Genomic DNA, 19,569 nt, shown 5'->3' on the forward strand with positions numbered 1-19,569 from the left:
TTTAATGGAAAGGATTCACAGGAACACTCATGTCATTATGAGCTTTAAAAAATGGACATAAACTTATTATAAGAACACATAAACTATATGACCAGCATGGGATTGCTAATATAAGGTTATGCAGCATGATAACATAAAATATTATGAACATTGTGACCCTTGTGATGTAACAAATCTCACAAGTCATATGAAAACCAACTGAACCAACTGTCATATGTCAGTTACAATATTACTGTATGCTTTTGATGATGTTTATGATGCATTATGTAAAACTTACTAAGGTAACACGCATGCGACATAATACTCACTTCAGACATCAACACACCTCTCATAACTTGAAAGACTGTATGGTTATCAGTTTTAATGAACAAAAAACACACACAAAAACAGTTGGCTTCACAAACCTCTTTCAAAATTTGTTCATGACCTCCCCATCAGAGAATACGCTAAATTGTTGTTCTCATGTGTCTACATGCATACAGTATATAACACTAATTTTGTGTGTGTGTGTGTGTGTGTGTGTGTGTGTGTGTGTGTGTGTGTGTGTGCGTGTGCGTGTGCGTGTGTGAGAGAGAGTGTGTGTGTTGCAGAATTGCACTCATCAATTATCAACATTATGTCATCTGCGGTCTCTTTGCAGAGTCTGACAGCCCAGCATATAGTGTTCCTGCTAATCCCAGCGGCGGTGCAACTGTGCGCAGGCAGATGGGAGTGAACAGAGGCTGCTGCCTCTGCGGTCCTCTCTGCTCCGCTCTGAATAAAAGGGAATGAGTGAGGTGGCTGGTGGGCGGATGGCTTCGCGCGAAAGCGTGGGAGGCGCGGCTACGAGTCAGAGGGGAATCTTGGAAAACCGTCCCACAATGCCTGCCCCCCCCCCCCATTCCCCACACCCTCACGGGTTCAGAGCGGACGCCAGAGGAGCGAGCGCTGCCATGTGGGAGGAGAGTACGAGATAGCCAAAGGGACCGAGCAACCTTTTCCCACATAGTAACACCAGCTGTAGCGTAAGTCCCACACCCACACAGAGCAAGGCGAAAAACTCATCAGCAAACTCGAGTGTTAATGTTACATCACTAAACACATGCACACACTCTAAACACTCACACACACAAATACTGTCCAAACACTAAACATACACACAAACACTCTTTACTAAAAAACCACAAATCACTAAACCTAAACAGACACACTTTTGGACACATAGACACACACAGTCTCTGACACATGCACGCAGACCATAGTGAGGAATTCCGAGAAACACTTGACAATCACTAAGCACGCATGTGTCCTATCAAACGTGCATGCACCTACAAAGAAAGGTACATTTCACCAACACACTCACGCACGTTCGCATACACACTAATACACAAACATGCACGCACAGACAGTGTGCACGCACAGGCTAATGAAACCAAGAGTAAACACCGAAGACAGCAAGAGAGGAAGGTCAGCTCCACAGACACCTCCCACTCCAGTCATCCTCCCATTTACACAACACCGGCTGATCTGAGAACAGCCAACGGCGCGAGTTCACACAACCTGATTAAAGGGGAACAATGCAGTCTGGCCTCGTATTCAATCAGAATCAAGCTAATTACCCACTGAATATAATATCAAATGCCTACAGTAAGAAGAAGAGGATTATACTGCGGGGGCTATAAGCCATCTTACAATATGCTTTCAGTTTCAAAATGTCATACTACTAAGCAAAAGTTTTCACTTTTGGAGCAAAGATCACCCCTCTCCTGTCAGCAGGATCAACTGCGCACCAGACGTCACATCTCAAGCCATTTTGACTGGCCCGTTACACATCCCCCCCCCCCCCCCCCCCCTTGGAAACACTGATTCTTTCCAGGAGGCGTAACAATTGTCTTTGCGAAAATTCGCCATGTTCCTCCCCCTTAACCATCCTCCATATGTTAAATGGAGGAACTTCATGGAAATGAAAAACTGTGGGGGTTTTAAAAATCCAGTTCCTGTCCATGTGCAAATTCATTTGTTTGCAATCATTTCGAAAGTAAAGACAAGAGATTAGCCACTGGCTGTTTACGTTGGTTTATAAGCATTATTGGACTGTCTCATGTAATTGTTACTACAAAGCAAAAATGCGTCACCAAACCCGTATCTTAATATTTACGCAAAACAACTCAGACAGCTGTCAGGGAACAGTGTAAGCGGTACTATGTTCCCCTATTTATTTGCATATAGTTGCAGGTTATTTTTTTTTCTTTTCGCCAGAGTCATTTAAATAAATAATGTTCTATCTGGATGCCCTTTTGCTACAAAAACAATGAAACTGGACACATTATAATTAAACATAAAATTTCTCTCTACTGCCAAAAGCAGCAGACCAGGCTATTTGGAGAGTCTCTCTCACACTGGTACTTATGTATCTGTTGACTCGTTTAGCCAAGCAGTTTATTTATTGTGGGGAGAAAAGCAGCAGTGGATTCTGAGTATGCTCTATATCACCCACTGTTCATTACATGTGTGAGAAAATATTTTTAAATTATCAACCATCAATAATTATCTTTAATGTTAAAACTACTAATACCACTTATTCAAACATATTCACAGCCTGCTTGGAGAAACTATAGACAGCAAATTTGTAATTTCGAGACTCCGTAGAGTGTATACTGTACTGCCACTATCCTTTGATATGAACCCACTGCAGGTGGTCTAATTAGATGCCCATATTAAATGAAAGGACACCTCTTTTCTGGCAAGAGCTGCAATCGTCCTTATGTAAATATCGTGTGCACTGTACAGCACACAAATCCAATCAGTTCTGCCAATAATCCCAGCGGGTGTGAAAAAAATCCAGCCATCGCTTACAGTTACACATTTTCACAAGCAGAGAGACAGACAGACAGACACAGACATGGTTCATCACATAACCTCCTCTCCATCTCTGCTTTAAATAATGCAGTGAATATCTGAGCTCTCTGAATGTATGCACTGAAAGAAAGAGATTTTCTTTTTAACCAGGTTGCCTGGGTGAAGTGCTTGTATTGTTTAAATAATCATATGTGGGCACTGCAACTTAAACAAAAATCAGAAACTGTTGACATATCTCTCATTATTTGAAACCTAAACAGCATCCCTGAGTGCCACTGGTCTGGAGCATGTAGCAGTGCCTCTTGGTGTATAAATATCTATAATTTCAAATTTTCCACAGGGACTGAGTTCTTCTGTGGCAAGGCACATGAAAATTGTCCGCTCCATTTGGCCATTTTCTCTATCTCTAAATCATAAAATCATCTCCCCAGGGTAAGATACAGTACATGAAAAAAGCCAATTATGTTAGTGAATAAAGCTAGGGAATGGTTATTGAAGGGCAGTGCTATTTTGTATTTGAAGAAGACCCTTGTACGTACACCTTCAAGTGAGCATTGCAGTACAATGAGAGATAGCCTGATTAAAACTGCTCGTGTTTTGATGCTATTTTTAAATCTACCTCTTTCCCCACCTCTGTTTCCCCCATTAGAATTTCCAAGAGCGACTGCCTGGCAGGAGAGCTGATCAGGGAGAGAGTGATATAAAGGAGGTAGAATGAAGTTGTTCAGAGGGATGGAGGGAGAAAGATAGACAGACAGAGACAGAGATGGTTCTACCTCTGACTGGGTATCAAAGGAAGCCACGCTTGTTGGGATAAAAAAAAATCTCATTTTGGGATAGAATAACAGATAGAGTCCTACCGTCCTTGTGCCCAAGTCAGCAAACGCCACATGTTGTTTTCCACCACAAAGACTGTCTATCTGCATGAAACCACTCTCTCCTGGACCTAAGTGTTGGCATGATTCAAGCAGTTGCTTATTGTTTTATGTTGTTCTTTTGTCAGGGGGTTACACTGGGAGATGTGCTGTTCTTCTACAGGAAAACTCACATCTGACAAGCAGCTGGAGGAAAGAAATGGAAGCAGCACACTCGACTCCCACAATTCCAGCTAAATACTAAAGTCAAGTCAGAAAACTGACTTTTTTTTTCATTCACGCTTTGTTTTTTTTGTTGCTCTTGGATCCAGAATGCGCTCCCCCAAGGGGATTGGAGTGGCACTCCAATCCCCCTCAGTCCAGGGTTAGGGAGCTGTTTTGTTTTCTTCTCTTGTCTTTTTTTTAAACTGCTTCTAATTATTTATGCTTCTATGATATGCTGATTAAATACTGATCTGGAATTCATGTCACATGACATTTTTCATTTGTAAGTATTTGAGGATAGGGCTATGTTGTCAGAGATGTGTTTGGACAAACAGAAATATATAGTTTAAGGTGTTTAGCAATACCTGACATTGTTAATGTTACTGGTACACGGCCATTATACAAAGTAGTAATTACACTTAATATCTCTAAAACAGTTAAATAAAACAGCTAGTGAATATGAATTAAGATGACTGCAACTGGTATAAGAATGACTAATGACTAAGCTGCATGTCACTTAAGACCCAGATAAGCATGCAATTAGCAGTTCTCCCTAACCTTAGCAAATGACCTGGGACCAGCATAAGCAGCGGGTTGCCTCGGAAACCAGCATAGCAGAAACCCTGCTGTAGACTGTAGCCCGCGACCACATCAGTCAAAAACTGTGAAACTATGACAAATAATGACATTTTGGCAGGGGTTGATGACAGCACTGGGGGGTGGAGGGAGGAGGGGATGGCTGAGGAGAATGACCGTGGGGATGAAAGGGGAAATCATTCCTGAAAAATCACAAAAATGAAGCGTGAAAGTGACATTTTTGAGGGAAGTGACCGTCACGTAGGTTGGGAGAATTTAATGAGGATGGATTTTAGTCCGTCCGTCCATTGCCCCCCCGCCCCCCACCACTCTTAGAGGGAATGACCTTTACAACTTCCCTATGACAACGTTTGGTCAGGATTTATGGGGTCTCCTCTAATACAGCAAACAAAGAGATGGATCCTTGAGCAATGCCGACTGCAGCCTTTTATTTACTCCACAAGATCGGCAACACAAGACAGCCATGTCTGATCCAAAATATCAAAAAGAGGGTAGTGCCAACAAGAAAAAAAGGAGGTTCTATTGATTTCTGTTCCTTTTATCTAGCTAAAGCTATCAAGTGAACTAATTTCCATTGGTCTGAGGGAAAAAAAAGATGCATGGAATATAGATGGAAGCACACAAGTCAGCCAGGGTTTTAGATATTTACACAGAAGCACTGTGTGCTGGGGAAAACATTTACATAGATTTGGGAACAGGGAGTCACTAAAAAATGACACTGACATTGTGGTTGCAGTTGAAGTTAATGGTAATGAACAAAGTCATGAGCCTGAGAGAAGGAGGTGGGAGGAATGATGATTTGAAATTGATCATTCAGAGTGGCATTATGGCCATTTCACATATGGACTGACCAGGTTGATCATTACAGTAATACAGCAATCTGAATCTCACTGGACAATGTGCTCATCTGTATCCACCAACTCAATGTCATCTTGTAGATATAAATTGTGGATTAAGTGGAATTGAAACTGCCATTAATGTATCATTATTGCAACATTTTGTAATTATGTCATTATACAGTTTGATATAACAACATAATCTTTATGTTGTTGTTGTCATTATCTTGTTACTGCACTTAAGACTGTTCAAAGTGTTCAACATTCGAATTTGAGGATCATACAGTTTTTTTTTGTTGTTTTTCCTTTCCTCAGGTCAGCACTTCGCTTTGGATACATGCACATTTTTACATTGTGTTCTTGGTGTTTACTCATATTGTCACTATCTCCACTTCTTGCTCCATTGTACTGTCTGCTCTGTGTCATTCCACCATTAGTTTTCATATCTGTGGTGATGTGTAGCCATAATATTATTACACTTTAATGATTTACTGCTATCACTTCTCCCTGTCCTGGCCTGTAATCTGTAACACTTTTATGGGATTTGCATTAAAATGAATAAAAGTTCCAGTCCAGTTCATTCAAATTAATTTAGGTGTTAGGATGCAGGCAATGGTGATGATCAAAGGCCCTTTTTTCCCCTCATTATTTAACATTAAACATTTGTTGCCTCTGGCATGAACATTTGCGCATGGTTTAAACACCTAGTTCTAAATGCAGCATGACTTTCGTATCAAGTAGAGCATAGATCCAATGCAATAACAACCTAGACTTTAAACGTTAAACCCTGCAGTTTAATGTTAACTCCTACAGCTTGAATGATGCTAACTGGGGTCAATTTGCACTATTTGCAAACCATTGCGCTTTCTTCTGTTATTTCACAGCATAGAACATTTTTTTAGATTAGGTAGAAGGGTTTTGCTTTGAGTGATGTGAATTAGAGGCAATCATACTCATGACATAATCATGACAACTAACTCAAAAATTGTCTCCTCAAGAACACAGACTAAGGATAGCACTGCTATGCTTGTGCTTTCTTCCAATTCTCTATTAAATAAATCCAAGAAAGACCATTCTTTTATAATAGGATGAACTAGAAGTATATAACTTTGTGCAAGGCAAAAAGTAGTGAATGAACAGGAAAGAAAATCCTAAGGCCATACCTGCTATGAGCTTGGCTGCACTTTTAACTTATTGTGAAGTAAAAACTGAGGACACTGCTGAAATATTGCTTAATTCAATCACCGCTGCTGAATGTCAGTGAGGACACATTTTAAGAGCTGTATTCATACATGGTATTGCGTAGGGGGGAGGGTTGGGGGTGTTTAAGGTGACCCACACTCAATTTCCCCAGCACAGCACTTCCTAAAAAAAATTCTCCACTCGTGTGCTTTGTCATCACTCAGAATAATGGAATAATCCTCTGTAGAACTAACCTAAACAGAAGAAGCGCATGGGATATCCAGCCAAGGCTTTTCCACTCAAATTAAGCTCATTTAGTCTGAGAAGCTTTGCTGTATTTTTTTTTTCAGACTCTTAAAACCTCGCCACATTCAGGTAATCCCATCAAAAAAACTCGTAATGCTAGAGTGCTATGTGCGTGTAAAAGTTCAGTATTTAATAATATTCTCAATTAACGAAATTGCAGATTCATTGTTTCCAGTCTGATGTGAAGTTTGGTGACACACTCCTCATTGGCCTGTTTTATCTGATTTCACAGACATAATGCAGCAGGATGAATACACTTTCTGTTTAAATCGCTGACAGCATACACACATATTTTAATGTTATTCTGATATTGAGAAATCAGTTGAGAGTGAACAGATCACCAGATTGACTGCTCTATTTGTCAGTATTTTAAATCTATTGACAACACTGTTACATTTTAATGTAATATTAAAGTTTAATTAGTGTGTTATTGGTGTTATGTATAATTTATACTATGGATAGATATGAGTTCTTCACTATGACATCTAGATAAATGCATCAGTGGGGTCCACAGATCAGTGGCTGATGAACACCTGGAACATTAACACCCCCATCCAATTCATTAAGATCTCGTTTTGAATCAAGGCCAGAAATGTATGAATCTGTGGTGGACACTGCTATTGCTGATAGATACCCAGTGATACAGTGGTCCACTCACTGCAGTTTTATCCATACTGTACGATCGAAAAGTCGTTCACACATGAAGTTTATCTGATGTTTTCTTCCATGAGCCCGATGCATGCAAATGCCTGTGCACATTTCTATTACCCCTCTCAAAGCCCAGTGAGAACATACCCAGCCGTGGAAGATGGAGATCGGTGCATGGAGTACAGCGCGGAGAGCAGGGCTAGCTCTAAACAGGCCCTATTGCCTGGCACTGATGTGTGACAGGGCCATCAGGCAGGAAGAGTGTGTGACATAGGGCCTGAGGAATGCTTCATGGCACACATTGTTGCCAGGCCAACCCACCAGAGCCCATTGTGGAAGACTGCTCTGCGACTCCTTGGGAGACCGTACACAGCAGACCCACTGCGGCGTGAACGACGCCAGCTTGCCGATGCCGGGGGGGGGGAAGGAGGTGGCACATTGTCACGGCTTCGCTTTTTCCTCTGCCTTTCCACTGACCCTGTATGTTGGAACGGAGGCCGGCGCGTCTTGTTACCGCGCCACCCTCTGATGTCATCCTGGAGCCTTTGCTGCTCTTTTTCCACGCCATGCCCCCAAAAGCACATATGAAGCCTCCATCGCCTTTTGTCACTCAGTGCCTATCAGCGTCTTTAATGCAGCCACAATTAGCATGTCCATCTGCTCCATTTGTGACACTAGTGAGAGTGGGCCTTTAATGACTTTTTTTCCCACCCATTCATTAAATGGTGATGAGCTAGCTCCTCTGCCCGCCAGTGATAGAGACTGCACACACACACAGTCACACACACACGCATACAGCGCGCACGCGCACGGCTAACAGCCATCATAAACGTGATGAAAGAGGCAGGGCTATTTCAGCCAGTGATGGATAGCTGGGACTGTGTGCGCGTGCTGTCAGGTAACAACCTGCAATTGATTCCCCTTCACTGTTTACTCTGGGAGAACTGGGAAAGAGCTGGCTGTCAGCTTACAGGATGTCAGCCTTTGTTAAGGTAATGACGTCTCTCTCTCTCTCTCTCTCTCTCTCTCTCTCTCTCTTTCTCTTTCTCTCTCTTTCTTCAGCCTTCTTGAAAAACTACCTTCAGGCTGAGAGTATCACCGTGTCTGATTTAAGAAAGTCAATTTTCAGTAACAGCTTTATGCCAATGGCTATCTACAGCCTAAACAAACTCTCACGATGTCTCACAAAGTCCAGTCGCTGCGTATGTCCACATGCAGCATCGCTGCACTTTTGATGCAGGCTGATCTTTTTCTCAGATGTTGGTCTGTGTTGATCATTATTCTGGTGTCTGCGTTCTTTAACCATTTTTGAGTTGTGGAACAAATTTCCTCTTAGAGAGAGAATAAAGGAAAATCTGAAATCAGAGCCTTTCCTCTCTGCCCACTGAACTTATTTGATTCAGAACAAAGCGTGTGGTGTCTCAGCTATAAACTGTGTGCTTTACAGAATGTTAAAGATCACCCATGTTGCAAGAGTGTAAAAATTCGAAAATTGCCCCAAAAGCAGGCAAGAGATGGGACGATATGCAGACATGTACATCAGTCAGTACCACTAACAGACTGAGAGTACAACCAGGCTAGCCATCATGGTCATGGCTTTATGTAAGTGGAACTTTTAGGCAGAACAAAACAGTAATCAACAACCAAATGAGACTGTACGTCTTAACGATTGTTCATTAAAATCTTGAAGTGGGAAGTCAGCGTCATTGGGTAAAATGAAGAGTCAGTCGGCGTGCCACAGCTCAAGACTCTCAACAGCCAAGCAGTTTTCTTTCTGTGTGTTAAAATACTGTGTACAAAAAGCCATCCATTGCTACAGCAGAGCACCTCCCCCTCCCTCCTGTGAAACCCTGGGAGCGCAGGACGAGCCTCAGGTGGCACAGAGGAGACCAGGTGCTCTGCTCTCAGTCATAATTTCATTGGGACGGATGTACAGGATACGGCGTGCACTCACATGTAGCGCAGGTGTGGGGTCTTAGCGAACGCTCGCAATTGGATCTCCCTTAGGTTGCAGTTCACGATGGTCCTGAAAGAGATGCACAAACACACACACCGACACACACACACACACACACACACACACACACACACACACACACACACACACATGCAACCAAGCATTAGATATTACCCAATGCACTCACTCAGGCTGTTGTACAGCCAAATCCAAAGCACGGAAATGAATACTCCATTTCCAGTACCTTTAAAGCATTTATTATCTAATTATGATTCCAGATTGTTTTCAACACATTTGCATCCAGCATAAAGGAGAGAGGAAAGAAAACTGCGCTTAACACTGTCCAGGAAGTGCGTTCATTGCACTGGTTTTTGAATTGAATTGATCTAATAAAGGATTGAAAGATCACAATGACAGTAAAGCATGGACCATGGCAGCATAACTATGGCAACGTAACAGGCTTATTCTTTTACTACTTGTGGTACTTTAACTGAGCATGACAGCACAGTGATCAGAAAATAAACTTGCCAGCCGGCACCAGTGGTTGGGAGCTATGAGAGCTTTTTAAAGCAAATTAAGAGTAAAAGATATCAAGAGTTCCCATGATAGGGAGAAACTTTCCATTCTTCTTTATTTTCTAAAGCTTCGGGAATTCATTTACATGTGTGCAGTTCACTGCGGTGCCTGTTCTTTTAATTTCAGTCGCATTTAAGAACGATGGCAGTGGAACTCTCCAGCAGGCTTAACATGAGCACAGATTTTTACAATCCTCCCTCACGCATTGGACCGAATACAGAGGCCCGCCACCTGTCCTTTCCCTCCAAGGCACGCATTAGCTTTTGCAAGTACCGATCCAAACAGCCATCGGTGCTGCGAGGGAACTGAGCCCAACATGTGTTTGAGCAAACGTGGGCCCCAGCCGCACGTCCCAGGCTGCTGATGTTTGACTACTGGAAGGACCTGCATGGCCACGTGCTGTCGGACCTCCGCCGCTCCTCCTGGCAACGCCAAGGTGTGGGAAGGAACAGAGGAGGCGGAACCAGCAGGTGAGACAGAGGCGCTAATGAGGGAAATGCTAATTTGGCGCCAGGGAAGATGGCAGTGCCCCCCCCCCACACCCCTTCTCCCACCTCCTTCCCCCACCCCCTTCCAACCAATGTGGGCTTAAAGGGCCAGGCACAGAGTTTTGGCTGCGTGAACAGCGTGGAATGCACAGCATGGAGTGCGCAGTGAGAGAGACACTTATAGGAGAGGCGGCGTGCAGGAGTGTGAGCAGCAAAAAGGGAGCACCTATCCCAGTGTTGAAAAACCTTCATTCGAGAGGGCGATTTCTGTGTGTTTGTGTGTGTGTATGTGTGTGTGTGCATGTGCGTGTGTGTGTGTGTGTGTGTGTGTGTGCACGTGTGTGTGGGGTGGAAGGGGGGCTGCCGTGGGGTGGGCAAGTAATTAAATTTCCTGGCTGCTTTTTCAACATTATTTCATCAGCCTAAAGCAGGCCGTGGGGAGATTCCGTTTGTGCCTGACGAGAGAATTAAAAGCATGCCTACAGTAGCAACAAGACCGCGCGGAAGTCAACAAAGCCGCTCCGCCATCAGACTAACACCTTGCCCCAAGAGGAACCAGGGAATCTGTCACAGCGAAGAAACCACCCGAACGTTACCAGACACTGCAGAGCTCAGCTCGGGTAGCTATGCCGTCACGGCAGACATATGCCATTAGCGCTAAATCACTTCCTCCCATGGGAAAGGAAATTCTGCTGTCTGCTCCAGTCACCCTGACCGGCGCTCAGGGCAGGACCTCCCACCGCTTAAAGCTGCGAGAGCCGTGACACATAGCCAACATCACTCTTTTATAGCAGTGACAACGGGGAAGACACTTACAGCCTCTGTAGTCCAGTGTACAGGTCCATGTGCATGTCTCTTAGGGTGTGCAGGTCCGTCCAGTTCTCTATGTGTCTGAAACAGAAGACAAAGATGGACGACAGTAAGGTGGTAGTTCTTGCAGTTCCACAACATAGGGAGAGAAGACAGAATATCTGTGGTTGGCTAGGTTTTTTATCTTCTTGTATTACTTTGCTACTTGTGCTATAGACTGAAGTCAATTGATGAATACATGAGGGAATTTTCACAGATATCTGAAACAGACGAAACATCAAGAAACAAATTGTCAATCCACCAACCCATCCCTCACCCCGAAAGAAAAAAAAAAGTATATATATTACTGTACTCCTCGCCTTTCTCATTTCTCTCAGTTCATATGAACTGCAGAGGAGACCAGCTGGGAAGCCATCAGGAGCATGAGAGGGCATTATCTCAGTTGCAACATACAAATTGGATTTGTAAATGTTTTTAAAGTTAGAGGCCCACCAGCGAGTGATCACTCTCTCCCATCGCCTCGAGTGACTATTATTTTATAACACTTTGTTAGTGTCCCAGAACACTCTCTGAGCATCCTCTGTTTGCAGCTGATAGACTTAATTGCTTGGGAGAAGACTGCTAGTGCTCAGCGCGGGCGTTCATTAGAGAGACATAAAGACAACTTTGTTTGGGCAGTGTGTATCAAAGCTCTACAGAGGAGATAAAGGCAACTCTTGTCTTGTGGCGCAAACAAGAACTCAGACACTCTGACTCCCCCCCTTCCCCCCGCCCCTTGTTGTCTAATTTCCTTCAAAGCTGAAAAAACAGAAAAAACAGAAAATAGTGCAGGAAAGAAAAGAGTGCACAGGAGTATAAAGCATCAAACAAGAGTAAACCACAAGCCACAAAGCCTTTGATAAGCATCTGTAAATGCAAATGCAAATGAAAGTGCAAATTGATTCTTCTCGTTGAATTCAGATGGTTTGATATAAAAAAAAAAAAAAACAAGATCTGTGATACCAAAAATTATTCCAAGGAATGACCCATCATACCGACTCCACCTTTGAAAAAGCACAGGTCCTTTACATTGAATCAGTGCCGGGGGAAAATCAGAAAGTTTAAGGTTGGGGCCACCAATTCATTAGATTATAAATGTCTGGCAGAGCAAAAAGACCCTGGACAAAGGAAAGGCATGTAAGCACAAGGGGTCTCAAGAGCTCTTCCACGATTGGCTCCCCATAGGCACAGGCAAACATGGAGACAGACCCGTGGCGGTTTCCCTGGCAATGTGAAAATATCAGCCAGCTGAAGATGCACTGCGTCTCCCTGACCAGTGACTGCATTATTTACAAGAAGCAAAGAAATTAATGTGAAGCAATACATCAGAATGAAAGGCCTTAGTACAACATCGGTGGATCTTTTCCCAAAGGGGCATGGCAGCTGCTCTCATTTTCTGATGCTGTCAGTCACACCCTAACACCTTCACTGGATAACAGCAATTGATAACTGCTGGCTCCATCAATAGGGTAGAGCCATTGGTAATGTTCAGTGAGGGTCAGCATCCTTCCTCAGCCCAGAGATCAATGCACAAAGGCCTGATGGGAAAAGGGTGTGCTGTCATTACGCTCAATTAGTGCATCTTACATATGAATCTGAAAGACTGTTCCAATGACATACAACTATATACTGTTTATATTTTCTTGCTGGCCATAGGAAATCCAGCAGAAAGCAATATAATAAGGCTTCTCCTGGAAAAGGTCACACTCACAGGCTATGGCAGGTTCACGTGTTACTCCACACCTGGTCGAGAGGCAGTCTCTGGAGGGACCTGTGTTCTTTCTCCTAATCTCCACTGAACCTCTCCAGAACTTCCACTCCTGAAGCATTTCACTTGATATACGACTTTGCTTAAATGATCCACCACAGAAGCACCTCCCTTTTAATGGGAGAACATAATAATAAACGTTATAGCTTGGGAAGTAGCTTAGGATGAATATCTTGGTAAGTACCAGATAGACCCGCAATACAACAGTAGACAGAGCTGTAATGTATTACTGTATTTTACTGTGTTCCTGTATTACTGTATTTTAAATCTTACTGTATTATTATTCCTTTTATTTAAAGCACAACACTGAGTACACCTCTGCTGTAGAGGGGGACAGTTTGGTTAAGAATATGAGGTAGCACACGGCAGTGAGGTCCATCTGGGACCATCATGCACCTCTCCAGCTGGTGTCCACTGCACGTGGGCCCAGGTGGAACTCAGTGCTAGATGCCCTTATCATTTATTCAGCGCTGCCATTTGACTCTGTAAAACAACGAACACTGCAATACTTCGGAGACACTCCACGGAAGGCAGAACTCATTATAACATGAGAGAGCTGTGAGCTCCCAGTCACATCCGCTCACTCATACCAGCCCCCCCCCACCCCACCATTCTCTCCCTCTCCCTTTCAGTCACATGCGCACACACTCACTTTCTACACACATACCCACTCACACGAACAGCTGTACAACATGTATATCTGATGTGCAAGCGGAGGAAATTACAACCGGCCTCCATCTGTTGCTGGCATCGAGTTTCAAAATCGCCTTCATATATTTACATCATCGTACTAATCTACCCGGCCGCTCAAGCAGTCCACTCTGTCCTGAATTACCCAAGTCTCCTGATTCCCGAGGAAAAAGATCACAAAATTGTTTATTTTTTGAATAATTATTCATGAAGTGAACGCATGTGGAATGAAAACCCTAACCAGCTGCTGAAAAGAACGTCACAGATCTCAGCCAGACCGTGAGAACGGTCCCTTGAATATTAGAGGGACGTGACGGCAGGCAACTTTCAGACCACGTGGCACGGACGGCCTGTCCGTGTATAGGACCTGCGACGGGCTGAGACAGAAACCATGTGTTAAGCGTACACGCACACGCATCCAGGGGCAAATCTCATCTGGCAACACATTTTGAGCTCTTTGTCAGCTGTCAGGCTTGGTCAACCTCTCATTACCAACGTTGGTGGTGAATGGAGCAAGTTACCGCCCAGAGCCAACGGAGCAAGCAAATAAACAACAATCTAGTGTTTATGTTGTATGGTGAGTAAACACATTTGTCTTAGAACAGGGAAATTGCAGGGCTGTGATAATCCATTACCAGAAGGACCAGAAGGCATGAATATCAAAGGCAAACTGGACACATTCATGCAACAAAAATCAATAGCTCTGTTTAGGTCTCTGAATAGAGCCAAGTCCCATGATGAAATTCTCATTGAATAGATCTCTTGAAAGGCTATTGAACATGAAACTCATTTTCTCTTCACCGCCCCACGATCGGTTAATTTTTTTTTTCTTAAAACGGGGAATAAAATGCTTTGCCAAATTGAACATTTTGAGTAAGTCACAGTTTATCACCGTTAAAGTATGCAGCAGCCTCCCCGCAGAGTAAGGTATATCAGCAGAGGGGGAAAAAGTGTGTGTGAGTGTGTGTGTGTGTGTGTGGGGGGGGGGGGGGGGGGGGCAGACAGACTCCACAGACAAAGACTATGGATTCACAATTTAAGATGATGTTCAAATCCAACAGAAAATGAAGCTGACAAAGTGGAACAAGATGGAAACAGAAGAGCGGTGTGGCACGGGGACTGTAGAAATCAATACTCTGAGAGATTAAAAAAAGAGAAAAAATGAAAGTGAATGAAATTTCAATTGATTGCCGAGCTCATTTCACGCGGGCCTCTCCTCCGGGGACTAATTGACTGATTGACTAATTGACCAACTGATCAATTGACCAATTGACCATCTAAATGGCCCGTAATGAGTCGGCCCGGCTCCAGAGAGAGGGGAGTGCCGCTGAAAGGGACTCCTCTCCCCTTGCTCCATCGGCAGGGGCCGGCGAGGAAAGCACTCCCTTCACTGTAGGTGCTCTGGTCCACCCTGGCTCCAGGTCCCTACAGCATACACTCTCAAGAGGACAGCAGGCATTAGCAGGGAACAGCTTGCAAAATTATTGTGTTTGTTCTTAGCTATACTGCTTGAACAGGCTGTCCTGTGATAGTGGTCTTTACTCTGGCTTATGTGTCACTTCAATGTGAAACTGAAATATTCTGACGTTTTACATCATTACTTTCAGTAGGTATTACAGCAAAACCCTTTTTCCCTATGGTCTTTTTTTTCCATTCTTGAAGCAATGTGTTATTGAACAGTACTGTGAGTTCAAATGTACTGTGGACGCTATGCAGACATGCTCTACTCTGGTGTTCCTGAATGCATATGCCTTTGTATGTGTACACACGCGCGTGCACGTGTTCAAGTGTGCATGCATACACACGTGCTTCTGGATCCTTAACAAAGTGATTAGTACAGCCTAGAGGATACGGGTTCAAACCTACAGTAGCCTCAGCTTCCTCAGTCTGTTGAGTGCAGTGTAAAAGAGTGGCTGCCAGAGCACAGGGGCAGCTGACACACGCCATGCCAGAGAGGAGAGTGGGTGGACAGGGTTCAACACGCTGCGCGTGGAGCGCATTCAATCTGTTCCTCTGGTGCACGTGTGGGAACCGCAGCGGGGGCCGTGGATGTTGCAATGTTTGGATAACATACATGGGGGTGGCACTGAGCAACCTTACCACACTTCTTGGGAAAAAGCGTCCACTTAATTGACATGTTTAGAAGCACAACATCTCTCTTTTTTGCCATAAATAACCTAATATTTCTACATCTGGGTTAGAGCTCTTTGTCAGGCAGGCAGCAGGTCTCTGGAATGATGAAACCCTCAACCAATCTGAACTCTGTGCTAAACACAGTAAGCTGCATTACTACAGTGAGACTCTATAAATGTACTGAACTTGGAGGCCCATTGTTTCAAGTCAGACTTTCTAAATATCCTGCAAAATATAGATTATTGTGTGAATATTATAATATTTCTGAATAATATCGTTGGGACATTCAAAGATCACTCTCATATAGTAGATCCTGTTTCCATTTGTGAACAGTGACGATTTTCAAAACATCACCTAGGAGCACTAGGATCCTCATGCTATGGCATTTTGTAGAGTATATCTTTGCAGAGTACATCAGCGAAGTCGGGAGGCTGCGTCCACCCAACAGCACTGTCAAACAGGAAGACAGCCTGGGAAAGGAACAAGTGAACAGAGAGGAAAGCATGAACTCGTGGGTCAGACCCAAAGCACTCCCTGTCCTGAAATCCTGAGAAGAAATATCTCGCGGATACAGTGACTCCATCCTTCCGGGGAGGACGTGACAGAGGCTGGCTATGTGTGGGGCCCGGCTCGACGAGGCTGAGGGTTCTGACAGACTCGTCTAAAGCTGCGAGCCGCATAGAGCTTCTTCAGAGGCCCGTGACAGCCGCGCCGACCCCACTGCAGAGGGAGAGGCCCTGTCCCCTGATAACTCTGCTCTCTTCCAGTCAGCACTGCAGTGCTATCAGAACAGAGACAGAGGAGAGAACACTGGCTGCCCTCTTGGGCTGGAGGCTTTTTCTCTCTCTCTCACTCTCTCTCTCTCTTTCTCCATCTGTGTACTTTGCAAAAGAACATCCCGCAGCTGTAAGTACTCCTAGATATCTCCGGTCTCAGGACAGAAAGTGTGGGCAGCCACTGTACCTAAGCTGAGCTCTCCTGAATGCCTCATTGAAAACAGAGGCAGAATAATTTGGCAGCATAAATCTCTCTGAAGTACGTCTGGAATTCATATTTAATTACTTGGCAAACGTTCTTATCCAGGTCGATGTACATATTATCCATATAGGGTATGCATGGACATTTACTGAAGCCACTTGGGTTAACTTCTTTGCTAAATTGTCAGAGCAACCCCACCCAGTAATCAAATCTATAATGTTCTGTTTGTAAGTCAGTTTCGGAAGCTAAAATATCACACTGTGATGACTATGACTCCAGTAGCCGCACCATAGTATCACCTTTGGTGTGAATAGCCACTGGTCTCTTCATCTGCCATGTTTAACGCTCTTTTTTCAAGCATAATGCAAATTTTTCCAAAACAGACATATTTTATCTATCCTTTTTTATATTCTCACTGGAACCAATGATTGGGGTGAGTTCCATCTTTTAACTTTCATTTCAGTTCTTGCCCCAAACCATGTCCATTAACAATTAATAGCAGTCTTGTCACATGCTTATCACAAAGATTCCTGAATTACAGCTATTAACAACATGAAACTACACATCCGACAACGTTTTCATCTCACAATGTTGGTACTTTCTGATTTTCTCCTTTTTCTTATTGTTCTGCTAAAAAAACATTTAACTCTCATTTTCTAATTCCACGTTTGATCAAATATAAGGTAGACCTGTCCAGACTGATTAAATTCTGTTTTGGATGTATGCTGTTAGCATCTCCACTAGCATCTATCCATTTCTACCTCACCACAAACTCAGCATGACAAAGGCAACAGTAGCTTCAAATAAAATTTCATATAAATTCCTACAGTAACCTGTTAGTGCATATCAGCATGATGTTATTTCACAGCTCACCAGTATCAACATTACATTGTATGCATTGGATTTTAGCTTGTTCCAGCTAGCCTTTTGTAAATATGGAGATGTTTGTATGTAGACGAATGTGAACCAGATAAAATATATCTACATCTTGCACGTGGTTAAGCACATATTTTGATTTAAACTGAAAATGAATAAATCAGGTACCGTGGATTTGCTAATTTACACAGAAATTGTTCTACACTGGTCACCGGTTACACTGGGATTTGTTAACTCTGAAATGTGGTAAATATTTCATTAATTTCAGAGACCTCTGTACTCAGAAGGCCTTGTACATAATGAAAACAAAGCACTGTTTCCTTAATCATGTTAAGTTTAAATTCAGGACTAACCACATTGCTGTCAGATTGAATCTGGGCCTTACCCTGCAGGCCTGGCACTAAACAGCAAGGCGTAGTCTAAATAACATACCTCTCTGCACTCATTGAAGCTTCACTCCAGTTTATGTGTAATTTCAGCGTGCAGTTGCCTTGTTAGCGCTTCGCTTTGGTCTGCGCCGAAGACAGGTTGTCTATTCGGCAGTGCCAGAAATTTCCGACAGACTGTCCCCCCGCGCTGTGGACCCGTTAACCAGACTCTCGATTTTATTTCGTGTCATGTAATGCGTTCATAATCATATTGGGCAAGCCTGGCCGGTGAGGGCTGCTCCCTGCAGCACAGCGCGCTTCTCCGTGCTGCACTGCACTCTGGCGATGACGCCCACATGTTTCCGAGCTCGGCCGTAAAGGTAGAAGTAAATAACGCGATATTCCCGTGTTTGCCCGGTTCGTCGTGACAGTGGACAGCGCGGGCGGGAAGGAGCGAGTGTAGCAATCGGAAAAGGAGATTAAGATTTCTTGGCGATTAGACAGGCGATCCAACGTGTGCGTGTGCGACTCTCCAAACTGCAAATAGTTGTCATGGAAACCTTCCCCTGCTTGAATACTAATGTAGGCTAATAAATCTTTTAAAATGTGTAAATGTGTTTACAGTGCTGGCATTCCTAGACAATAAGTCCTCTTCGGATTATTTTAATTGCTTACCCCGATCGGCGTTTGGTTTCCAAATCCTAATTCTGCAAGTGAAATTTTAACTAAATGTTAAACTAAATGACAATGTGTTCCGTGCAAAATAGAAGATATGTAGTTTTTTATTTTCTAATCAGTAAAACACGGTGTTCACACTAGGACTTTAGGGCATAGATTTAAGTCAAGCATTTATGGGCTTTACTGTGAAAGCAGTGCCTTCTTTGCCGCTTCTGCACATCAGTGCTGGGATTGCCAAGGTGTTGCATGGGAAAATAATTCTGCAAAACGCTTGACTTCTTCTCGTGACATCAGCTGCTGAAGTGTGGAAAGTAAGGTGGAAAAAAACATATTTGGAGTTGGGGACATTGGTCTTTTTAGAAAATATGTATAAATGTGTGGAAGCAGCTACATTTTGCAGGCAAATATATGTGACATCACAACACCACGCCTACGTGTACACCCTTTGCCAGCTCTGCCCGCGGCCTCGTTCCCAGTGAAATAATGCAGTAGCAAAATTTTCAAGTTCATTCCTAGCATTGGAGTCTAATGTCAACCGAGAGCTGAAGTTTGTGCTACATTAGGGTTGTGGAAAAGGGGGATATAACAGTGTCAATCAGTCTTGACCACAAGCTCAACGAGCAAGCCCGATAATAAGTATTACTTTTTGTGTTTCGGCCGTAATGTCACTGATCAGAGAGAGGACTCACACTGGGTCCCTGATTAGCGGCATTACCACTGAA

The 19,569-nt window shown here is 43.6% G+C and overlaps 1 protein-coding gene across 1 annotated transcript in view; it reads right to left on the reverse strand.

Moving 5' to 3' along the window:
- The window catches only part of LOC118788376 (NT-3 growth factor receptor-like), a 163,575-nt gene that overhangs the window by 119,149 nt on the left and 24,857 nt on the right, over positions 1-19,569 (reverse strand). Inside the window, exons 2-3 of the mRNA XM_036544348.1 lie at positions 11,324-11,398; positions 9,441-9,512 (exon numbers count right to left, since the gene is read on the reverse strand). Of these exons, the coding sequence (XP_036400241.1) occupies positions 9,441-9,512; positions 11,324-11,398 (147 nt within the window). The remainder of the gene's footprint in view (positions 1-9,440; positions 9,513-11,323; positions 11,399-19,569) is intronic.

The sequence above is a fragment of the Megalops cyprinoides genome, chromosome 13, assembly GCF_013368585.1.
Source record: "Megalops cyprinoides isolate fMegCyp1 chromosome 13, fMegCyp1.pri, whole genome shotgun sequence".
Taxonomy (NCBI): domain Eukaryota; kingdom Metazoa; phylum Chordata; class Actinopteri; order Elopiformes; family Megalopidae; genus Megalops; species Megalops cyprinoides.